This window comes from Bubalus bubalis, chromosome 5 (genome assembly GCF_019923935.1).
Source record: "Bubalus bubalis isolate 160015118507 breed Murrah chromosome 5, NDDB_SH_1, whole genome shotgun sequence".
Taxonomy (NCBI): domain Eukaryota; kingdom Metazoa; phylum Chordata; class Mammalia; order Artiodactyla; family Bovidae; genus Bubalus; species Bubalus bubalis.
Window position 1 is genome coordinate 47,492,827 of NC_059161.1, and position 20,046 is coordinate 47,512,872.

At 49.0% G+C, this 20,046-nt stretch overlaps 1 protein-coding gene across 16 annotated transcripts in view; it reads left to right on the forward strand.

Annotated features, from left to right (window-relative positions):
- SDCCAG8 (SHH signaling and ciliogenesis regulator SDCCAG8) overlaps window positions 1–19,081 on the forward strand; it is a 243,518-nt gene extending 224,437 nt beyond the window's left edge. For 2 of the 16 annotated variants that reach the window (XM_044943060.2, XM_044943065.2), the window contains 3 exons: window positions 8,326–8,452; window positions 10,703–10,867; window positions 18,729–19,081. In XM_044943060.2, coding sequence (XP_044798995.2) covers window positions 8,326–8,452; window positions 10,703–10,867; window positions 18,729–18,758 — 322 coding nt within the window. In that variant the 3' untranslated portion in view covers window positions 18,759–19,081. Of the gene's footprint in view, window positions 1–8,325; window positions 8,453–10,702; window positions 10,868–12,748; window positions 14,924–18,728 lie in introns of all 16 variants that reach the window. The other 14 variants (XR_006551177.2, XR_006551178.2, XR_006551179.2 and 11 more) reach the window with 14 other exon arrangements.
- The last annotated feature ends 965 nt before the right edge of the window (window positions 19,082–20,046 follow it).

Here is a 20,046-nt window from a genome sequence, read left to right on the forward strand (position 1 = left end):
TTTGATTATTATGCCTCATAACTTATTTAGACACTGCATATATTTTGTATGTATCACATACAACATACAAAAATTTAAATATATGTATTCACTTGCTTTCACAGTATTCATAGCAAATGAGTGTCTGAAGCATAGGACCAGAGCTGGCAGCTTGCACTGCTTCTGTTTTGCATAAGATATTTTTCCCAGCCCACTCAGCTCCATAAAGTTGTTTTGTATTTCACCACTTGCTCCATCTTATCTTAAAGTCGTGCATATTTTTTTTTTTTTTTTAATGTTGGTTCTGATCATGCCTGCAGGGTGTGGCAGAGAGCATCACTGTTGGACCAATAGAAGCGTGCTTAGGCCTAGCTCATGTCCCAGTCTCCTTTCATTGTATCTGCATCCTGGGCCTTCTTGTTCCCATCGAAACTATTGCCCCTGCAATATGCAGGCTAAGTCTCTTAGCCGTGTCTGACTTTTTGTGACCCTATAGACAGTAGCCTACCAGGCTCCTTTGTCCATGGGATTCTCCAGGCAAGAATACTGGAGTGGGTTGCCATGCCCTCCTCCAGGGATCTTCCCTACCCAGGGATCAAATCCTCATCTCTTATGTCCCCTGCATTGGCAGGCAGGTTCTTTACCACTAGCGCCACCTGGGAAGCCCAACTGTGGCCCCTCCCCCATCGCTCCCACCCCCCACCCCCTGCCAGTAATTCCCAGGGAGACTTTGCCCAGGCAGGTGCATGCTGAGCACTCTACTCCAGCATGGGCACAACTGCTCTTCTCCTCCGAGAGACCCCAGTCTGCCCAGTGGTGACAGGTCCTTAAGGAAATGGACCCTGCACCTGAGATCAGGATGGTGACCCTGGCCTGGGTGCAGAGTAGCCTGGAAGTGTCCTTCCTTGCGGTCACTCTGCCCTGTGAGGCAAGGGAGGCTCCAGGACTTCGAGAGAAGGGATAGCTTGGCCTGGCTTCAGCTCCGCTGGGCACTGGGACAGTACTGTACAGACAGTGGGCACATCCTGGGGGGCTCTGGGAGAGTAGGGGATTCCTGCCTGTTCTGGAGATGATGAGGTACAGGCAATGGGACTTGTTGTTTAGCTGATCAGTCGTGTGCTACTCTGAGTGACCCTATGGACTGTAGCCTGCCAGGTTTCTCTGTCCATGGAATTTCCCAGGCAAGCATATCGGAGTGGGTTGCCATTTCCTTCTTCAGGGGATCTTCCCTACCCAGGGGTCAAACCCATGTCTCCTGAATTGCAGGTGGATTCCTTACCACTGAGGCACCTGGAAAGGCCAAGAGAAAGGAGCATCCAACCTAGGCATTGAGCTTGGAAAGCTGAAGGTTCCGCTCTCTTTCCTCCTGTGTGAAACCTCTGCGTGGTTGGCAAGCTGTTGGCTTCTCCTTGCAGGAGGGGCTTCTGGCTGAAAGGCTCCTCCGCAGGTCCCTGAGAGCAGCCTCCCCTCTCTCCTTTAATTACTCCACGCCTGGTAGAGGGAATAGCTCAAAACAAGGGGCCTAAACAGAACATGAAATTGCAAACTCTCAGAAGGACAATTATGCTGAGACCTGAACACTGAAAACAAGTCATTTCCAGCCCTTTGAGATCAAAGTCCTCTGAGGACTTTGAGGAGTCATAGTCCAGGCAGAGGGGGCCCCCAGCTCTTGGGTGGAAGGAGCAGAAGGGTGCCTGGGGGCCGCTGACCTCAGAGGCTGGAGAGAGGGTGAGACTACTCAGAGGGTAGGCCAGGATGCCTGTGTCCACCTGAGGGGGCCCCTGCACCCCTTCAGGTGACCCCGCCACAACCAGTTCCCCCACCCTTCAGAGCATCTCCCATTGAGCTGCCTCTTCTCTTGGCTCTTTACCTGGGGTGGAATAAGGAGGCCACCGAGCCGGTCTCTCAGGCTCAGGCTCACCTTGCCTGCTTCCTCTGCCTCCAGGAGGAGGGCTGCTTGCTTCCCCGGGTGCCTTCCTGCCTCCAAAAGCGCAGCTCCCTTTGTGTTGAAGATGTCTTTTCTCTCCTCCAGCACATCCGGCCCACTGGCTCAGGTCTCTCCGTCCCCAGCTTGCACTCTTGCTACCTTATGCTCAGCCTAGCCCCTGTCTAGGATAATCACCTCTCTCCCGTGCCTGTAACCGGCTTCTGCCACAGCTTCCTTCTCAAGGGAGGGGACACTTACCAGCTGCCCTGCCCCTCCTGTGAGCCTCACCCATCTCCCAGCCTTCATCCTCACTCCCGGCACCCGCCAGTGTCCTCTGGCTCCCTGCCCTCAGCCTTGACAGGTGGCTGTTCCCCAAGACCTTGGCCTGGCCATGTTTCCTCTCTCTGCAAACAGAGGTTCTTGGCCAGTAGGTGGTAGGGGCCCAACCTGCTGTAACTATTGACATCATGAGAACTGTATCCCGAGGGTTGGCTGGTTTGCTGAGTCAACTCACTGAATTAGCCAACCACTAATGGTGGTTAAGAACACCTGTACTCGGCCAAACTTTGCCTCCATGCTCTACCGCTTATTCCCTGCATGACTTTGTGCAGGTTAAGTGAACCTGTCATTTTCAGTTTTCTCGTCTATAAAATGGGATGATGATCCTTTAACAAACTTGAACACCAGGCTTTCCCAGCACGTGCATGGCCTCACCTCTCAGTGGGTTTGATTGGCACAGCTAAAGATCCAGCCAGACCCTTCCTCAGACCCCAAGCTGAATCGCTGCTGGGTGGGTGAGTGGGTGTCTGACGGGACCTCACCCTGACCCTGCGCCTCCTCCCATTCTCTTTTGGTAAATGGCAATGCCATTGTCTGAAGCACAGCATCAATATTTGTTAGTTTAGGTCAGAGCATTACTGGGTCCAGCATTCCCTTCCTCCGAGAAGCCCACAGCCTGTGGTCAAGCCACACTGCCCACCCTTGTCTTTGCAGCACCTCCTGCCATGTGGAAGGCCCTGCCCTGGCACCTGCCAGACCAACACTGTTCATCTTTGCACATCCAACTTGCCAGCCGAGTGACCTTGGACTGTTCCTATTTCCTGTCCTATATCCAGGACTATATCCTAATATAGTCCTCTATCCTATTTCCTATCCAAGTGACCTTGGACTGCTGCTATTGCTGCTAAGTCTCTTCAGTCGTGTCCAACTCTGTGCGACCCCATGGACTGCAGCCCATCAGGCTTCTCCATCCATGGGACTCTCCAGGCAAGAACACTGGAGGGGGTTGCCATTTCCTTCTCCAATGCATGAAAGTGGAAAGTGAAAGTGAAGTCGCTCAGTCATGTCTGACTCTTAGCGACCCCATGGACTGCAGCCTACCAGGCTCCTCCATCCATGGGATTTTCCAGGCAACAGTACTGGAGTGGGGTGCCACTGCCTTCTCCTGACCTTGGACTAGTCCCATATAACTCAGTTTCCTCATCCTTAAAGTGGAGATAACAACAGTTCCTGTTTCATGAAGTTGTCATGAGCACTAAGAAGTTAATAAATAATAAGCACTTAGCAGGCAGTAAGCACTCAGTAGACGATGGTGATGACGGTGATCTTTCTCCTAAGTAGGCACAAGCCTTCCTGGCTCTCACCCTTGCCTCTGTTGACCCTGTGCGTTTATGCCTTGGTGATCTTCTCAGTGCAGCACCTGTTTTGTCTCCAAAATTAGTAGGGGAACTCCTAAGGCAAGGAATATTTTGTAACTCTCGATGTGTCATGAGAACTGTTTACCAAGGGTTGGTTGGTTTGCTGAATTTAACTCACTGAATTAACCAGCCTTTAATGGTGGTTACGAACACCTGCACTAGGCCTAGCCTTGCCTCCGTGGCCTGCCATTTATTCACTGTGTGACTTCGTGCAAGTCAATTGAACCTGTCCGTTTCAGTTTTCTCATCTGTAAAATAGGATAATAATCCTGGCCATAGCTCTTAGGACTGTAGTGAGTTTTAATGGAGGGGTGAGCTCAGAGGCTCAGCAAACGTTAGCTGTTGTTTGTGGTGGTGGCTGCAGCTGGGATTGGATGAAGACGTGAACTTAGAAGGACAACAAAAATGAGAGCAGCAACCGCCACAGAAAATAAAAGACAGTGTATGTGCCAGTAGGACACCCCAAAAAAGCTAACTGACAGTAATAAAGCATTCGTGAATAGTGTGGGCTGGGTTGTACAGCGTTTGGAGAAAGCAGTTACAAAAAAGAACTATTTAACTTTAAAAAAAAAATCTGTTTTCCCAATATTCAAAATAGACCTTGAGAGGGCTACCATTGAAATACTAGTATATTTCCTTAACAAAGTCCTTTTTATGTAAAATCTGGATTGTGGCTTTATTTTTTTTTTTTAACAAATGTGAGTTTGGGTTTTGTTGTTGTTTTTATTTTTTCTGAGCTTGTGACTGACTTTATTGCTGTAGTAAAGTGGCATGATAGAGGCTGACTCTGAAAAAAGAGGAAGCGTATTTTTTAAAGGGCCTCCTTAGAGGAGTTCGGGTTGAGTCACAGTGAGTCCATCCTTGGCTCTTCAGCTGTGAAGCTAGTGAGGCTTCAGCTTCTGGAGGGAAGGCAGGACTTTCCCACGGGTCTTACTCCTTTTATCAGTTGTACTTCTGCAGGAAGGAAGGGCTTCCCTGGCGGCTCAGTCAGTCAAGAGTCTGCCTGCAATGCGGGAGACCCACGTTCAATCCCTGGGCTGGGAAGATCCCCTGGAGAAGGAAATAGCAACCCACTCCTGTATTCTTGACTGGAGAATTCCACAGACAGAGGAGCCTGGTGGGCTACAGTCCTTGGGGTCACAAAGAGTCAGACATGACTGAATGACTAACACTGTCACTTGCCTGCGGGAAAATCCTGGGCAGCTGGTTTCGTGCTGATGAAAGGCTCACACCTGGGACTTGATTGATCTGGTCTGGGTGGGGCCTGGGCTCCTGCGTGACTGCTGCAGGGATCCAAGGCCCACAGTTTGCAGAACACGGCCAGCTGAGCCTCATCTAGGTTCTTCTGCGGCTCCTTTGGAGGAGGGTCTAGGCAGGAACCAATCCCATTTCTGGCGGTGAGTGGTGTGGCCAGCCCATGGCTGGCTGTTTATGCTGTGAACATAAACAGCCAGCCATGGTTCAGCCCAGAGCCCAGAGCCCTGGATCAGGTAGCCATTCTTTTCAGGAGCCCAAAACTACACACCAAACCCATCTATTAGCCCAAATATTATCTCATTGATCAATTCACAGAGCAAGGACCTCATGGAGGGTGACCACTCCTGTAACCTTCTTGACTTTAAGCCTTGATGGTATCATCTATTTATCACATGTTTCTCTTTCATTTGTTCTAAGCAAACATGAAGCCAGTGGGCTACTATCTCAGTAACTCTTAGTCTGTGGCTCTCTCTACACCCAAGACTTGATTGGAAGGGGAAAGCCACCTACACCTGGTGGTTTACAGAGCTTCCCTGCAAATGAAGAGGTTTTTTGCTTGTCTGATTTAAATCTCAAAGCGTTAGATTGTTTGCTTCTCAAGGGCAAGGCTGTTCTCAACATCTCTGAATCTTCAATGGTGCCTACTCCAGTGCTGCAGAGCAGAGTCACTACTCAGATCAGCTGCTGGATGAGCCTGGGCATAGTGCCCCCCTTTCCCAGGCTCCCCACCCACTGAAGCCAGCTGGCCTGGCTTCTCTGCTTCCTGAATGTTCTTGCTTCTCCCAGCCTCTCCATGCTGAGGATGCTATAGAGGAAAACTTCGGTTTGGTCTGATGCCAATGGGGTAGTTTTGAGACTTTGTTCTCAGGAAAAATTGCTCCACGTGAGAGCATGGTCAGTGGCAGTAGGGGCAGACTGGGCTTCCCAAAGCTGCAATGCCATGGGAATTTATTTTTCTCTCCTCCCATATTAGAGGGAGCAGGTGGGCATTGTAATTCATATAGTACAGATGCAAGAAAGTGCTCATACATGGAGGGACAGGACCAGACTGTAGCCCAGGCTCTGGGCGAGGGAGACCCTGAATCTTGTCCTAAAGTAAAAGTGAAAGTGTTGGTTGCTCAGTCGTGTCTTACTCTTTGCGACCCCACAGACTGTAGCCTGCCAGGCTCCTCTGTCCATGGGATTCTCCAGGCAAGAATACTGGAGTGGGTAGCCATTCCCTTCTCCAGGGGATCTTCCCAACCCAGGGATCAAACTCAGGTCGCCTCCACTGCAGGTGGATTCTTTTCTGTCTGACCCACCAGGGAAGCCCGAACCTGGTCCTGTGTGCGTGCGTGCTAACTCCCTTCAGTCATGTCTAACTCTTTGGGATCCTATGGTCTGTAGCCCGCCAGGCTCCTCTCTCTGTCCATAGGATTCTCCAGGCAAGAATACTCACCAGAGTGGGTTGCCATGCCTTGCTCCAGGGGATCTTCCTGACCCAGGGATCAAACACACATCTCTTACATCTCCTGCATTGGCAGGTGGGTTCTTTACCACTAACACCACCTGGAAAGCCCCTTTTAAGTATTTTGTGTGTTACTTGCTCAGTTGTATCTGGCTCTTTGTGACCCCATAGACTGCAGCCTGCCAGGCTCCTCTGTCCATGGGAGTCTCCAGGCAAGAATACTGGAATGGGTTGTCATTCCCTTCTCCAAAGGATCTTCATGACCCAGTGATCAAACCTGGGTCTCCTCCATTGCAGGCAGATTCTTTACCATCTGAGCCATCAGGGGAACCTGGTGCTCAGTTCAGTTCAGCTCAGTTGTGTCCAACTCTTTGAGACCCCATGAATTGCAGCATGCCAGGCCTCCCTGTCCATTACTAACTCCCGGAGTTCACCCAAACCCATGTCCATCGAGTCGGTGATGCCATCCAGCCATCTCATCCTCTGTTGTCCCATTTTCCTCCTGCTCCCAATCCCTCCCAGCATCAGAGTCTTTTCCAATTAATCAGGTCTTCGCATGAGGTGGCCAAAGTACTGGAGTTTCAGCTTTAGCATCATTCCTTGACAGCTCCAAACACAGGAAGGAGGATCTAAGCCTTGTCCTTGGTCCTTGCTCTCTCCACAAGCAGCCGTGGGCAGGGGGTGGGGCATAGGCTTGTGGGCACGGCCAGGGCTGGCTCCTACCAGGAGAGCATGTGCAGTGCCTGCTAGATGCCTGCCCCAGTATCTTCAGTTCAGACCTCTCATCCTTGCAATGTGGAATTCGGAGGAGGGGTGGTAGAAAGCCAGGTGTGACTGAAAACCCGGAGCACGGAGTGTTCTTAGGAGGGTGCAGGGGTGTGGACTGGGTTGCAGTAAGTGTGCCTGGTGGGGCAGCTTGAACAACCACCCGGAGCCGAGAAGGGGGTGGGTCAGGCAGTAGGTGCCACCTGAGCCGTGGGGAGGGTTGCAGGAGGCAGAGGACTCTGAGGCCAGTGTGAGTCAAGTACTAGACCCCTGTTAGGTTTCCCAGGGTGCAGTTTTAGGTTCACCTGTCTCCAGATGCTGGATCACTTTTAGCAAACAAGTCTACCCATTGCTCCCTGAGTCCTAAATGTCTGTCCTCGCAGACATTCAGTTGTGCTCAAAGCCCCTCCCCACCAAACGCAGCCGTCAGAGAGCTTGAACTGAGGGTGGGTTGAGCCCAGTGTCTCCTGAACAGTCTTCAAATTTCTTGACTCACTGTGGGATATGTAGCCTGGAGTTTTCTTGTGAAAATAGAACTTAATTCACTGCTGGTGCTTTTGGTCCACGAGGACCATGAGGAAGGGCATATGATCTACCCAACTTCTTCACAGACCAGTTCTCGGTAGTTGTTCAAGTCTAAATTTAATCCAAGCCTACACTTCCACGGGGGGGGGGGGGGGGGGGGGTGCTACTGGTTGTAGGAAGCCGTCTTTGGACAAATGTGGATAATAGTTTGAGTGAATTAGCAAGTCTGGAGGGGAGAGTCCATCAGCAGAATGACAAATATAGGATCTTTAAAGACATCTGGTCAGCGATGCCGGAGCTCGTGATTGACTGAGTGATTAATAATGGAAAACCCTTAGTTCAGTGTTTCCGCCTTCCCTCACCCACGTCCCCAGCCGCGGCCGGCCGTCTGCTCCAGCCTGCCAGAGACGTTTCCCGCTGAACAGTGGAGGCACTCAGGCCCCCTCATCTTTGAGCTCTGTGAGTTTAAGGTTTGAGTTTTTCTTCAGTTTTATCTGTGTGCTCCCTAAATAACAACTCACCGAAAAGACTCTCAATTCCCTTTCACATTTGATAAAATTCCATTGCCCTGAAGGAGTGTGTCCAGGCGCCTCCGGCCTCCAGCTTCTAGCTCGCTGTCAGGAGCTTCCCTCCCACACCCAGAGCAGGGGAATACAGGGAGCGAGTGGGCGTCTTAGTCCCCCGGTTCTCAGAACTGGTCTCTAACTCTGTGGTGGCTTTTTCTCCAGGCTGAAGCAGCTGGACAAGCACAGCCACGCCACGGCCCAGCAGCTGGTGCAGCTCCTCAACAAGCAGAACCAGCTTCTGCTGGAGAGACAGAGCCTATCGGAAGAGGTGGGACATCTGAGATCCCAGGTACCGTGCGTGGCACCTCACCCACCGGAGAACACACTGCGATGCACATGGTCTTTTCCTTATCCTTTTTAAAAATTTTATTTATTTTTAATGGGAGGATAATTGTTTTACAATATTGCTTTGGTTTCTGCCATAAATCGGCATATGGTTGCCATTTACCATAGGTAAATGGCAACCCACTCCAGTATTCTTGCCTGGAGAATCCCAGGGACAGGTGAGCCTGGTGGGCTGCCGTCTATGGGGTCACACAGAGTCGGACACGACTGAAGCGACTTAGCAGCAGCATACATATGTATACTGGGGTTCCCTGGTGGCTCAGATGGTTAAAAAAAAAAAAAAAAAAAATCTGTCTGCAATGCAAGAGACCTGGGTTCAATTCCTGGGTTGGGAAGCTCCCCTGGAGAAGAGAATGGCTATCCACTCCAGTATTCTTGCCTGGAGAACTCCATGAACAGAGGAGCCTGGCAGGCTCCTGGGGGTCGCAAAAGAGCTAGACATGATTGACTGACTAACACTAACTAACTACACGTATGTCCCTTCCCTCTTGAACCTTCCTCCCACCTCTCACCCTTTCCCACACCTCTAGTTGTTACAGAACCTTGGTTTGAGTTCCCCAAGTCACCCAGCTAATTTCCACTGGCTATCTCTTTTACATATGGTAGTGTATATGCTTCCATGCTACGCTCTCCATTCGTCCCTCCTGGGACAGAGCTGTGTCTTACTAGACTGAAATTCCCAGGGGTCACATGGGTTAGCGAATAAGCTGGGAGGGAGACCCTGAAGACTGTTCTGGGCACAGTGAAGGGATGTGTGGGCCCTGGACCTGTCCTTTTTCGGGAGCTAAAGTTTGCACAGGAGAGCAGACCCACAGTGAAGCACCGAGCCACACAGGGCAGCACCGTGAGGGCACCCCCGATGAGGGGTGCAGGAGGTGGGAGAGTGGGCCAGGCTGCAGTGGTCAGGAGACTTTCTGGAGGAGGTTGGCTTTGAACTGCCCCTGGAGGGTGTGTGTAGTTTGAATTGGTGGAGGAAAGGCATGCTCCCAATTAGGGGAGTCCTTGTGAACAGAATGTAGGAGTCTTGTTTTAAAACAGCTGATTGGTAATTGAGCTAATGTCTGGAGTGCTTGCAGAGGGTGTGGGAATGTTACATAGATAACATACATTAACTCCCTCTATCCTTGAACACACTTGCAAGATTGATTATTGTCTCTATCTTAAAGATAGGGAAACTGAGACTCAAACAAGAGCATACAGCTAGCAAGTAGGGATACTGAAAACGGAGCTGAAGTCTGACTCCGTGATCCAGACTTTCCCCGTTCAGGTTAGGTCTGTGGCCAGCGGCAGGGACAGTGGAGTTGGAGGATGGAATGAAACCGTCTTTTCACATATTGCTTCTCTTCCTGTCTAAGAGGCTGGGCTTTTTACCCCATTGAGTAGTCAGTTAGGATGAGGAGGTGGTCCCCAGGCTGGCCGAGGCCTCAGCCTCTAATCAGGAGTGCGCCAGGTGCTCCACGAGTGCCTGGGGGACACCATGCAGCAAGTGCTTGGAATGATTAATGGGAAAAATGCATCTGGAAGTGAAAATGACAAGAAGTCGTCTCATTCCATTTCCAAAATGACCATGAGCCCAAATACACTTTCTGGGTATTACGTTACCCTTACCATACCCTTCTGGGCAGGGTATTGAGGAGCCTCTGTCCTCTGAGTGCTTTTTCCCACTCAGCCCACCAGAGCCCTCTGCAAAGTCCTCAGGGGTTCCACAGTGAGCACCTCCAGGAACCAGTCGCTGAGCTCAGGCCCTGGGCTGGAGACACACCTGCACTGTCTGCTCCCAAGAGGCTGTTCCACACGCCCTACAGTCACAGGGTCATCCAGGAACATGGTCCCAGGGCCTCTCCCCACACACACCAGACAGCATCTCTGGGAGCAGGGCCCAGGAATCTGCATCTTAACAAGCTGTTTGGATAGTTCTGGAAGACACTAGGGATTGAGAGCCTCTGAAAGTGTTGGGAGGCAGAAAGAACAGAGAATGAGTCCAGAGTGCATCCATGTCACTAGGGCCTGAACAAGTTGAGGTCTCTTCTAAGCCTCAATGTCCACATCTGCATAGTGGGTAGCATACCAGCCTCTCAAAGGGACACTGGAAAGCAAACGAGGACAGCTGTGAGGTGCGTGGCAGGCTCTCTGGCGTATTGCAGGCGAAGAAATGTCAGGGTTTTTCTTTTCCTCTTTCTTTCTCAAACTGGAGAAGGTCCCGGGAGAAGCACAGGTCGGGCAGAGATCCTGTGGGGCAGCGGCCATGGAACGATGTGCAGTCCTGTCACCCAGCTCCTCCGACGTGCCCAGGTACCTCATCCTGCACTTGTGTGGCCCCACCATGACCAGAACTCAGCTTTCTGGGCAGGTCCTCAAGGTGGGGTTGGGGGAGTGCTGGGTGGCCCTCAAAGGTGGGAGGGGGCCCTGGGTGGTGCCAGCCAAAGGTTGGGGCCATCGGGCCTCCAGGCAGCTGGAGGAACTCAGGGCATGAGTGGAGCTACTGGCCTCTGAGAGCCGAGAAGGACTTCAGAATGTGGGTTGTGGAGAGTCTTGCACACAAGCTCCAAGCACGTGGCAGCCTCCCCTCTACTCTGGGCCAGAGCGTTATCCTCTGGGGTTTGCCTTTTAACTCCCCATCTGCCTACCTTCCAGTCCACTTAGAACTTAACACGGATCATCGATGCTTAGAAACCTCATCCAGGGCTTTAAAAAACCCAATAATTGCCAAATGTATTGTGAAATTTTTGTAAAATGCATTTTAAAAAAAGAAAAAAAGATTAACTTCTTCAAAATTCTTCATAAAAATCAGCAAAGCTTTTTTTTCCCTCTTTGCCTGAAGCAACAGAAATGATTTGACATCCTATGCTATCTGATACTGGCCCATCTGGCTCGTCTGTAAAGGGATCTTTCAGATTCAGATATTACATTTGGAGTTATTTTAATGTGGACATGACAAAGGAAATTTGGTCAAGAAAATGCTGGCTTTCGGTAGCAAGTCCTAGTGTTGAAAGACGAGGCAGGAGCCCAGGCAGGTTTCTACTCTCTAAATCAAAGGCCTACCCTTTGTACCCGAGTGTGGTATTTAGACCTATTTTTGCCCCAGAATGAACTTGAACTGTTGCGTTTAGCTTCTGATGAGGCCTCGAGGATGCTGTTTGTCCACAGCAGGTATTCAGAGGGTGCCTGCTGCCTCCTGAGGGTTCTGGAGTGACCAGACACACCAAGGCCACACCCACCTTTCTCCCAGAGAGAGTCCTCTGGTTTATCTCTGGTTTCAGGGTGGTTTAGCTAAAGGCTTCCATTTTCCCAGCCTGGATAACTTAATTTTGCACGTCAGCCTCTAAAAATCTCTATCCATTGAATTCTCACAAGAGAATGGATATTTTCTGGCCTGGGCAGCTGCTCTAAAGCTGAGTCACATCCCTCCAATTTGCTCCTATGCCTCAGTCCTGTGCCGAAGCAGATGACAAGTTCGGGTTGGCCTGTGGCCTCCGACAGGAAACATCTAGCCTGTTCAGAAGGCTTTATTATTCTGAATTGTTTCTGCTGAACTTCTGAAACATGCACAACAACATGCCTGGCCGATGGTCACAGTCCTAACTGCCGCTGTGACGTTTTTTGGCCGTGAGAGTTCCTGTATCCCCTGAACCACTGCGGGCCTGCGGTGGCCAGTCCAGCGAGAGCTAGGCCAGCCCTGTGGCTTACCCAGTGGACGTGGTTCAGTCTGCTGATCGCCGAGTTCAAGGCTGCTTTTCTGACTTGTTCTCAGTTTAGGACTGATGGGAAACAATGGCTCTATGAATCTCCTGCTTCTCTCTTGGAGAAAAACCTGCTGGAAAAATAGCTTTTAAAACAACATGAAATGCTATGTTAGTTCTACGGGAGAAATGAGACATGAAAACACTAACCCAGCTTTACACTGCAAACACGATTCTCCTCTGTGCTTTTCAAGCACCAGTAGAGGACCGGCTCTGTGGTAGGGCCTGTGGTTGGTGGGGGTTGCGGGGGTGTCTAGTATGTGGAACTTGGGTCCCAGAGAGTTTTGGTAAGGGCTGACAGCTGGGAGCCGGGTCAGAGGTCTGTGACCCAGGGCCTGGGGCTCTAACATCTGGCCAGGAAGGGTGGCTCCAGCTGGTAAGGAAATTAGAGTCTTTTCTTGGGGAGAATGGCATCTGAGAGATGGGAGAGAATGGAAATTATCTGTCCACTTAGAGGATGTCATTTATACCAAGATTATTTTATTTGTATGTTTCTCCAGTGGTGGATATGGTTTCAGCCAAGATAGCTCTGTCCCAACAGACTGCTTGACTCCATCCTCAGTGTTCAGTCTGGGAGAGATGTCTTTGTAGTCCCAGTTTAGAAAACAGCATCTGAAGCTGACTGATGGGTGATTAATCAGTTGGCCCTATGACTTTTGAGCATTTTTGGCAGTGAATTCACTTTCTAATTTGATTTAAACTTGTGTATGGATCCAGCAGACATATGTGATTATATTCAAAATCACGGACATTATCTCGCTACACCAAAGGATTCATAAAGAGAGCTGAAAACAAGCACAAGAAACAAAGGCAACAGATGATAACAAAGGGAGGAAAGGCCCATTTGTGACCTGAAGGAAAGGGAGGGGGGAGCCTTCAGAAATGTGAGCTCCAGGGTGCGCGGCTCAGCTCCCTTGAGTGCCTGCAAACCAAGCTGTAGGGTCACCCAGCAGAGACTTGGAGGTGTCCACAGAGTCTGTGGTGGGCCTTCCTTGAGCCCGGGGGGGCTTCACCCAGTTAAGTCGGCACTTTCATGACGCTAGCTACCTGCAGGACAGATGGTGCTTGATAGAACAGCAAATACACTGAATAAAATAAATTAAAAAGCCTCCTCCTGAACCAAGATTTTTTTGGAAAGAATTCTAAATAGATGAAAACAAACAATTTGATTTCAACCAAATTGTTGTTTTTTTGTTTTTATCCTGATTTTCACCCGAATTGTCAGTCTCAAAAATAAACACTGATACATTCCCAGAAAATATTTTTCAAATAAAAACTGACTCTGTTAAAGTTTGCCCTGATTCTTTCAAAACTGTGTACAAGACACTGTCAACCGAAGTGACTTGCATATTTTTTTAAATAAACTTGAACATATGCAGCTAAAATGTCATTAACTCCCTGCTGCCTGAGTGTTGTAAAAGAATGACGTAAGACCCCCTGGTGCCACATTTCTAACATAGGGGTCTTGTGACCCTCAGGGAAGCTTCCTCAAGCAACTCAAATAGCATAGTTTAACTTTTTCTTTTTTTCAACTGAAGGCCCTGTGTGTAATTAATATTGAAAAGTGCATACAGCTTTATTGAAGCCAAACTTGCTCTTCTGCTAACAGTTCACTTTGTCCAAGAGTGAATAATTTCAGAATAAGACTTATGGAAGAAAAATACATTGAATTTAACATTGCTTCAGATACATTTGCTCCACTTATTGCTTCCCGAGTCAGACATTACATTTTGCAATATAAATTCACAATCAAGATTTTAAAGGGAGCTAAATATTTTAATCCAATTAGACAAGTGAACAAAACACTGAATATTACATGTAGTGTAGATAAGTGGTTCTTGCCTTTAAAAGACTGTAATTCCGTCACATTACAACCCCAAATGTCAATGTTGTCTTTATTTTTAACGCTTTCAAACATGAGGCAGCCAGAGGCTCCACTCTCTGCTGTTGGTGACACTGTCTGTCCTTTGGGAAATTCTTAAAAATCTATTTACCATGGAAACACGGTTCGTACAAAACACAGACCCCTGCCCATGTGCAGGGGAAGTTTCTCGTGACTCATGGGATTCAAGAAAGCTGGAAGATGACAAAGTCGGGATCCCGCGGACGGTGGCAGGATCCGTCGCATGTGTTGGAGTGTGCTCTGGGGAAGAAATGGCGAGCAGATGCCAGCCACTGGCTAGTGGGTCCTCCCACCTGACCACTCCTGTCTGTGCATGGGGTCCCCTGCCTTCCCCCCATGTCTCAAGTCCCAAGTCCACATCGAGGTGCTGTTTTCCAGGAAGCTAAGGAATCACTGTCTTCACCTTCTTTCTGCAAGAAAGTCTGTCCTGCCTCTACCGGTGCCATCTTCTGGCTTCTCTAGTTCTTTTCCTATGTTGGAGCCCAGAGGCAGCAAACCCAGGCCCCAGAGTTCAGGGAAAATGGAGCTTGAACTCTGACTGCCACAGAGCTTTCATTGTCTGGGGCCCAGCCGGGCAGCCATGGGGGAAGAATAAAATGAGGGTCTGCGGCGACCTTGCTGTGAACTCCTGCCCATTTGGCAGCTGCGCCAGCCGGAGGGGAAGGCGGTTCAGCCAGAGCTTCGGTGACTTGTGCAGGGCAGAGGCAGGCCCCTCTTGACCTGGAGTCTGCAACCGTGAGCCCTGTGTTGGCGGAGAACTGCCTTCTAACAGGTCAGTGGTCACGTCTGAGTTGCATTTCTACAGAGTTCCACAGGACTGGGGAGGACAAGTTAATGACCATCCATAGGTCACGTGCCTTATGTAGTTCAGGTTGCTTGACGTATCTGACTGCTGCTTAATCCCACAAACACCAAACTTGGTGGCTCTTTCACTAAGTTGGTTGGAATAGCATTAAAAAGAGCCTGGAGTTTGAGGTCAAACTGCCTGGGTTCAAATCTCAGTTCTGGACCACTTCAGTTACGTTTTTAGCTTCCACATCAGTCCATCAGTCAATTTCTGGTTTAAAAAAAAAAAAAATCAGTAATAGAACCAGTTTCCTTTTAAAAGGGAGCTCTCTGCATTACCAGAGCCCAGAAGACAGCATCCACCAGGGTGGCACTGAGGTCACTGTAGGCTTGAAACAGCCAGAGAAATCATTTAACATCTTTCTGCACAGGTTGAAAAATCAGGCCCAGAGAGGTGGAGTGAATACAGCCGGGAAATGAATGGGCAGAACGAACTTCCAGAGAGACTGGTGTTCATTCCCCGGGCCTTGGGCTGCATGGAAGGGGGAGATGGGGGTCTTCTCTCCCAGGCAGTGGCCTGGAGCTCGGCCCCAGCTGAGCAGCTACAGAGCTGTGGCCTGGCTCCCAAAGCGGGGGCAGCACGAGGCAGGTACCGGAGGCTTCCCTGGAGCTCCGTCAACTGAGGCCAAGCTCTGAAATACCCCACATGGAGGCTGGGGGAGGGATTCTGTCCTCTTGAGTTAAAAATAGATGCTTTTCTGCCCAGAGGCCTGAGGAACAGGTTCTTTTTTTTTTTTTTTTTAAATCCTGGTCAGAGACAGAAGATGTACACATGAGCAAAGGAGGGAGCCAGAAGGGGAGATATTCCACTGCTGCTAAGAGGCCACGTGGAGACGCGTGGAGAAGAGACAGATGGAAACATGGGGCAGGCCGGGCTCTGAGCCTCCCCGTGAGGCCTTGCTGGTGCCGCAGCATCCCTGGGCCACAGGCTTGGGAGGAAAACAGAGAAGGCTGGGCTGGACCCCAGGTGTGGTTGCTTGGGGAGCTGTTCAGATCACCCAGAGAGACTCATTTTTTAAACTCTGAATTAAGTTAAACTTCAGTAAAAAACTAGACGCACAAGTCAGGGTCTGTGGAGAGAACGCTCCGTTAGTGTTTAACAAGAAAACGAGTCAGTGATATGGGCTTGCAGTTGGGGAGCATTTATGTCGTCCGTGGACAACCCTTCAGAGCAGCAGCTGCCAGGGGGCTGTCAGCCCTCCGCCCTCTAGGGGGTAGCCACCAACGACTGCAGGTGTGGCCAGAGCGCCACGGGCCGCGGCGAGGGGCCCTGGTGAGAAGTCTGGAAGGCACAGTGATGGGAAGAGGGTGGCCGAGGGCCCCAGCCACAGTTCACACTGGCTGCGTCCCACTGGAACATACAGCCAGACCATGACCACTGTGGTGCGGACGATGAGCCCCCTTTCTGGAACTAGGCACAGCTGATGTCCTAAGTGATGGCAGATGAGTAGATGTTAGTAGTGTTAGTTGCTCAGTCGTATCCAACTCTTTGTGACCCCAAGGACTGTAGGGCTCTTCTGTCCACAGGAATTCTCCAGGCAAGAATACTGGAGTGGGTTGCCATTTCCTTCTCCAGGGGATCTTCCCAACTCAGGGATCGAACCCAGGTCTCCTGCATTGCAGGCAGATTCTCTACCACCTGAGCCAAGCAGGGAGGGGCCAGATGTTGGCAGTAACTAAAGCTTCTCTCTCTCTCTGGACATGCTCATGGTTAGGGGGAAGAACCAAGAAACATTCTTTACTAAAGTAAAGATCCAGCCATCTGAGGGTGACACCAAGAGCTGGTTAGCAGGAAGACAATGACATTATAGGGCAAGTTATTCATTCGGTCACATTTGCTGAGTGCTCGTGATGCATCAGGCAGTGAACAGGAAGTTCTGTGATATGAAAGTGGGGAGGAATACAGGGCTTTGCAAAACCAAAGAGAATACCTTTGATTGCTCCCAGGAATCTCAGGTTGACCCCTGCAGGAGCACTAGGAGGAATGGGCTGGGAGACGAGTCAGTTCCTGGTGGGAACTGAAGAGACTCATGTGAGAAATACCTGTTTCCTGGAACGTGGGTTTAAAAAAATTCTGCAACATGGTTCCCTTCTACTTAAGGTCTTTACTGTCCTGTGTTGTTCAAATTATAGGTGTTTTCTACCTCAAGTTTAAAATTTTTTTTTGAAATTTGTCTGTTGTGGTTTATACTTATCCTTGTAGTCAAAGATGTCCTTGAATCTCTAAAGTTACAAAGCCAGCCTCCCTCTCCAGAGCACATGGTGGACAGGCCATCTGCCTAGCTAGGGGACAGGCGGGCCATTCAAGCCCGTCATTCACTGATCATTTCCGTCAGGACCAGAAGGCCAGTCGGTTCATGGAGATCACGTGTTTGATGCAAACGGGCACTCTTTCTGCAGTGGCAGGGCTCTGGGGCTCCCTGGCCTCCCTGTGGCAATCCAGGAGCCCCGTGGGCACCACAGAAGAGGGCCCATCCACCTCCCCAGCCCTCAGAGAGCCACATACAGACCCCACATACTTCCTCACCACGCCTGGGGCCTCCCGCTCTGTGTGGTTGGGGGTGCACACCTGACGCTCAAATCACCTTGTTGAAACTCACAGACTTGCTCGTTAAAAAAATCACGAGTGTCTCACACTGGGAAATCTACTTGACAAGTGAACATGTTCTTATTTTTTAAAAAAAGGCAACCGACTAATTTTCGTCTTTTCTTGTGCAAACTGATCTTAGTCCTATCTTGGAAATCCTCCGCAAGTAACAGTGGCTCAAGCTGGGTGGACAGGAGCCCTGTCCAGCGCAGGCGATCTTTGTTGGGGAGTGTAGAGCCCACTTACTTCTCTTGGAGACGACTCTCACCCTGCCACACAGAGACCAGATGGGCCCAGATCCCTGCATTACCTTCCCATTTGTCTCTTGAAGTGAAAACTGGGATTCGGTAGTTATCATTTTAGCCCTCTATCTAGTCCCCATCATCCTGGTGACTTCACGCTCCTAGAGGGCAAGTCATCTTCCCACACAACGCATAGCAGTTTCCTGAGACATGTCCTGTGCAACGTTAACTATCTCCAGCGGTTTCTGACATGGTTTAAACTAACCTGAACAGCCACGTCAGCCAGGACAGGCAGCAGTATTCAGTACTTACTAACCTGCAACTCCCTCAACCCAACTCTCATGAGCTAGTTTTGAAACATGTATTCCTGTTTAAAACCAAGAGACCACATCTACCAAGTTCCTTCTTCCAGCATGTGGGAGTTGGTTTCCATACGAAAATGCCTTCATATGTGATAAAACACACTGCATTTAAACATTTGGAGGTGTTAGCTTGTATCATTTCACCAGGAATTTCTTAGGGACACTGAGTCTACATCCTGGTTTTCTTTTTTTGGTTTAGTTTTACTCTAATTCTGAGTAGTTTTCAGTAAACAATTCCTGGCACAAATCCATGTCTCCTTTCTCCTGTTCACAGGGGAAGAGATGGATCTTTGGCTATTTTCTGTCTTCAGACACACAAATGTCTGGAATATAGCTTGTTTTCAAATTTAAAACATTAAAATAAGAGTTCACCTTACACACCTATAGACTTTTCATGTGATTGGTTACATACAACTGTATTTTTTTGCAAAAGAATTTTCTCCAAAAACTTGGAAAGAGGTTACTAAACCAGCAAGAAGACAAATCACATTGAAGAACGTGATCTATTTAAACTTACTTTTTATTATCATTTTTTTCCAGTTACCCAGCATGCCACAATCTGATTGCTGACCTGGATGAAACAGAGTGAAATAAATGATATACAAAGAGATATTTACATTCATCTGATTTGTACGTAATATGCCACAATGCACCGCGACCTTCCCAGTGGACCCCACCTCAGACTGCGGTGGGCTGCATCGTCATCGCCACATTCGTTGCCAAGCGGTCCCTGCAGGATGGACGGGCTGGAGCTGAAGTCTGACACTAGATGAGGAGACCTCCTGGTGTATGTTTTCAGAAAAGGCTTGAAGTTATTATGTTTTTAGATCTGCTCATTTGTATGCCCTGTTACACATACGAATTTCAATAAATGAATTTTTTGAAGACTCGAATTGAAATGTTTCCTTTGTATCTTGTAGTGATGGAAAAAACACACCAAAAAAAGGCACATATTTTTAACTAGGCTAAGGGGTATTAAGGACCAAACCTTTTTCCTACCATTCATGTTTCTTTCCCTCTTGGTGATCTATACATATTATCCTTCAACTTTATTTCCTTTTAATCAACATCTCATAAGACTCCACTACTTATCATCGTGCTCATTTGTGCACAATCAGAAGACACCAGGAAGCACTGAGCATTATCCTCTCCACTCCGTTAACAACAAAAACAGACAAAAAGCATCTTTGGCTTGGTGGTGTCATGTTTTTCCTTCAATATGAGTAACTGAGAGGAGCCTAAAAACATACTCAGTGAAATTACAAAATTTTCTTAAGTTCTATCAAACATCTGTACACAGATCATTATTTTAGTTTAAAATAGTATTTCTACTATACACAATTAAGCCCTCGAATGCTTCAAAGTAATAAAAAATGGGCACTGAAAGTGTTATGTTGTCCTTGAGGATGACAAGGCTGCAGTCGGGACAAGTCCCTAACCTCGGGCCGTTCTCCCTGGCACAGATCTATCGTCATCGTCAGCACATCACCATCATGGCCTCTCAGATGGCTGTGGACTAGGCTCCGGAGGCGGTGGGATGATACACCCGCAAAGACCATCCGAGTCTCTTGAGCATGGACAAGGTTCAAGCCTGAAAGAACAGAACTTCTATTCAGATTCAGAAGTTTTCTTGATTTCATCAACTGTGCTAGACATAAAGGTTGTCACGTAAGATATATTAATTGTCCCTAATTCTGTTTCAGGGACAGTAAATAAATTATACAATATTCTAAAAATATAGCACCTTTAAAGAATTACAGAGGTCACTTTATGGAAGCCTCCTGGATCTGTCAGCCCCAGTGGTTCTGAGAGAAGAGCACGTGTTAGGATGCCCTCCAGTTTGGCTGTGTGACACGCA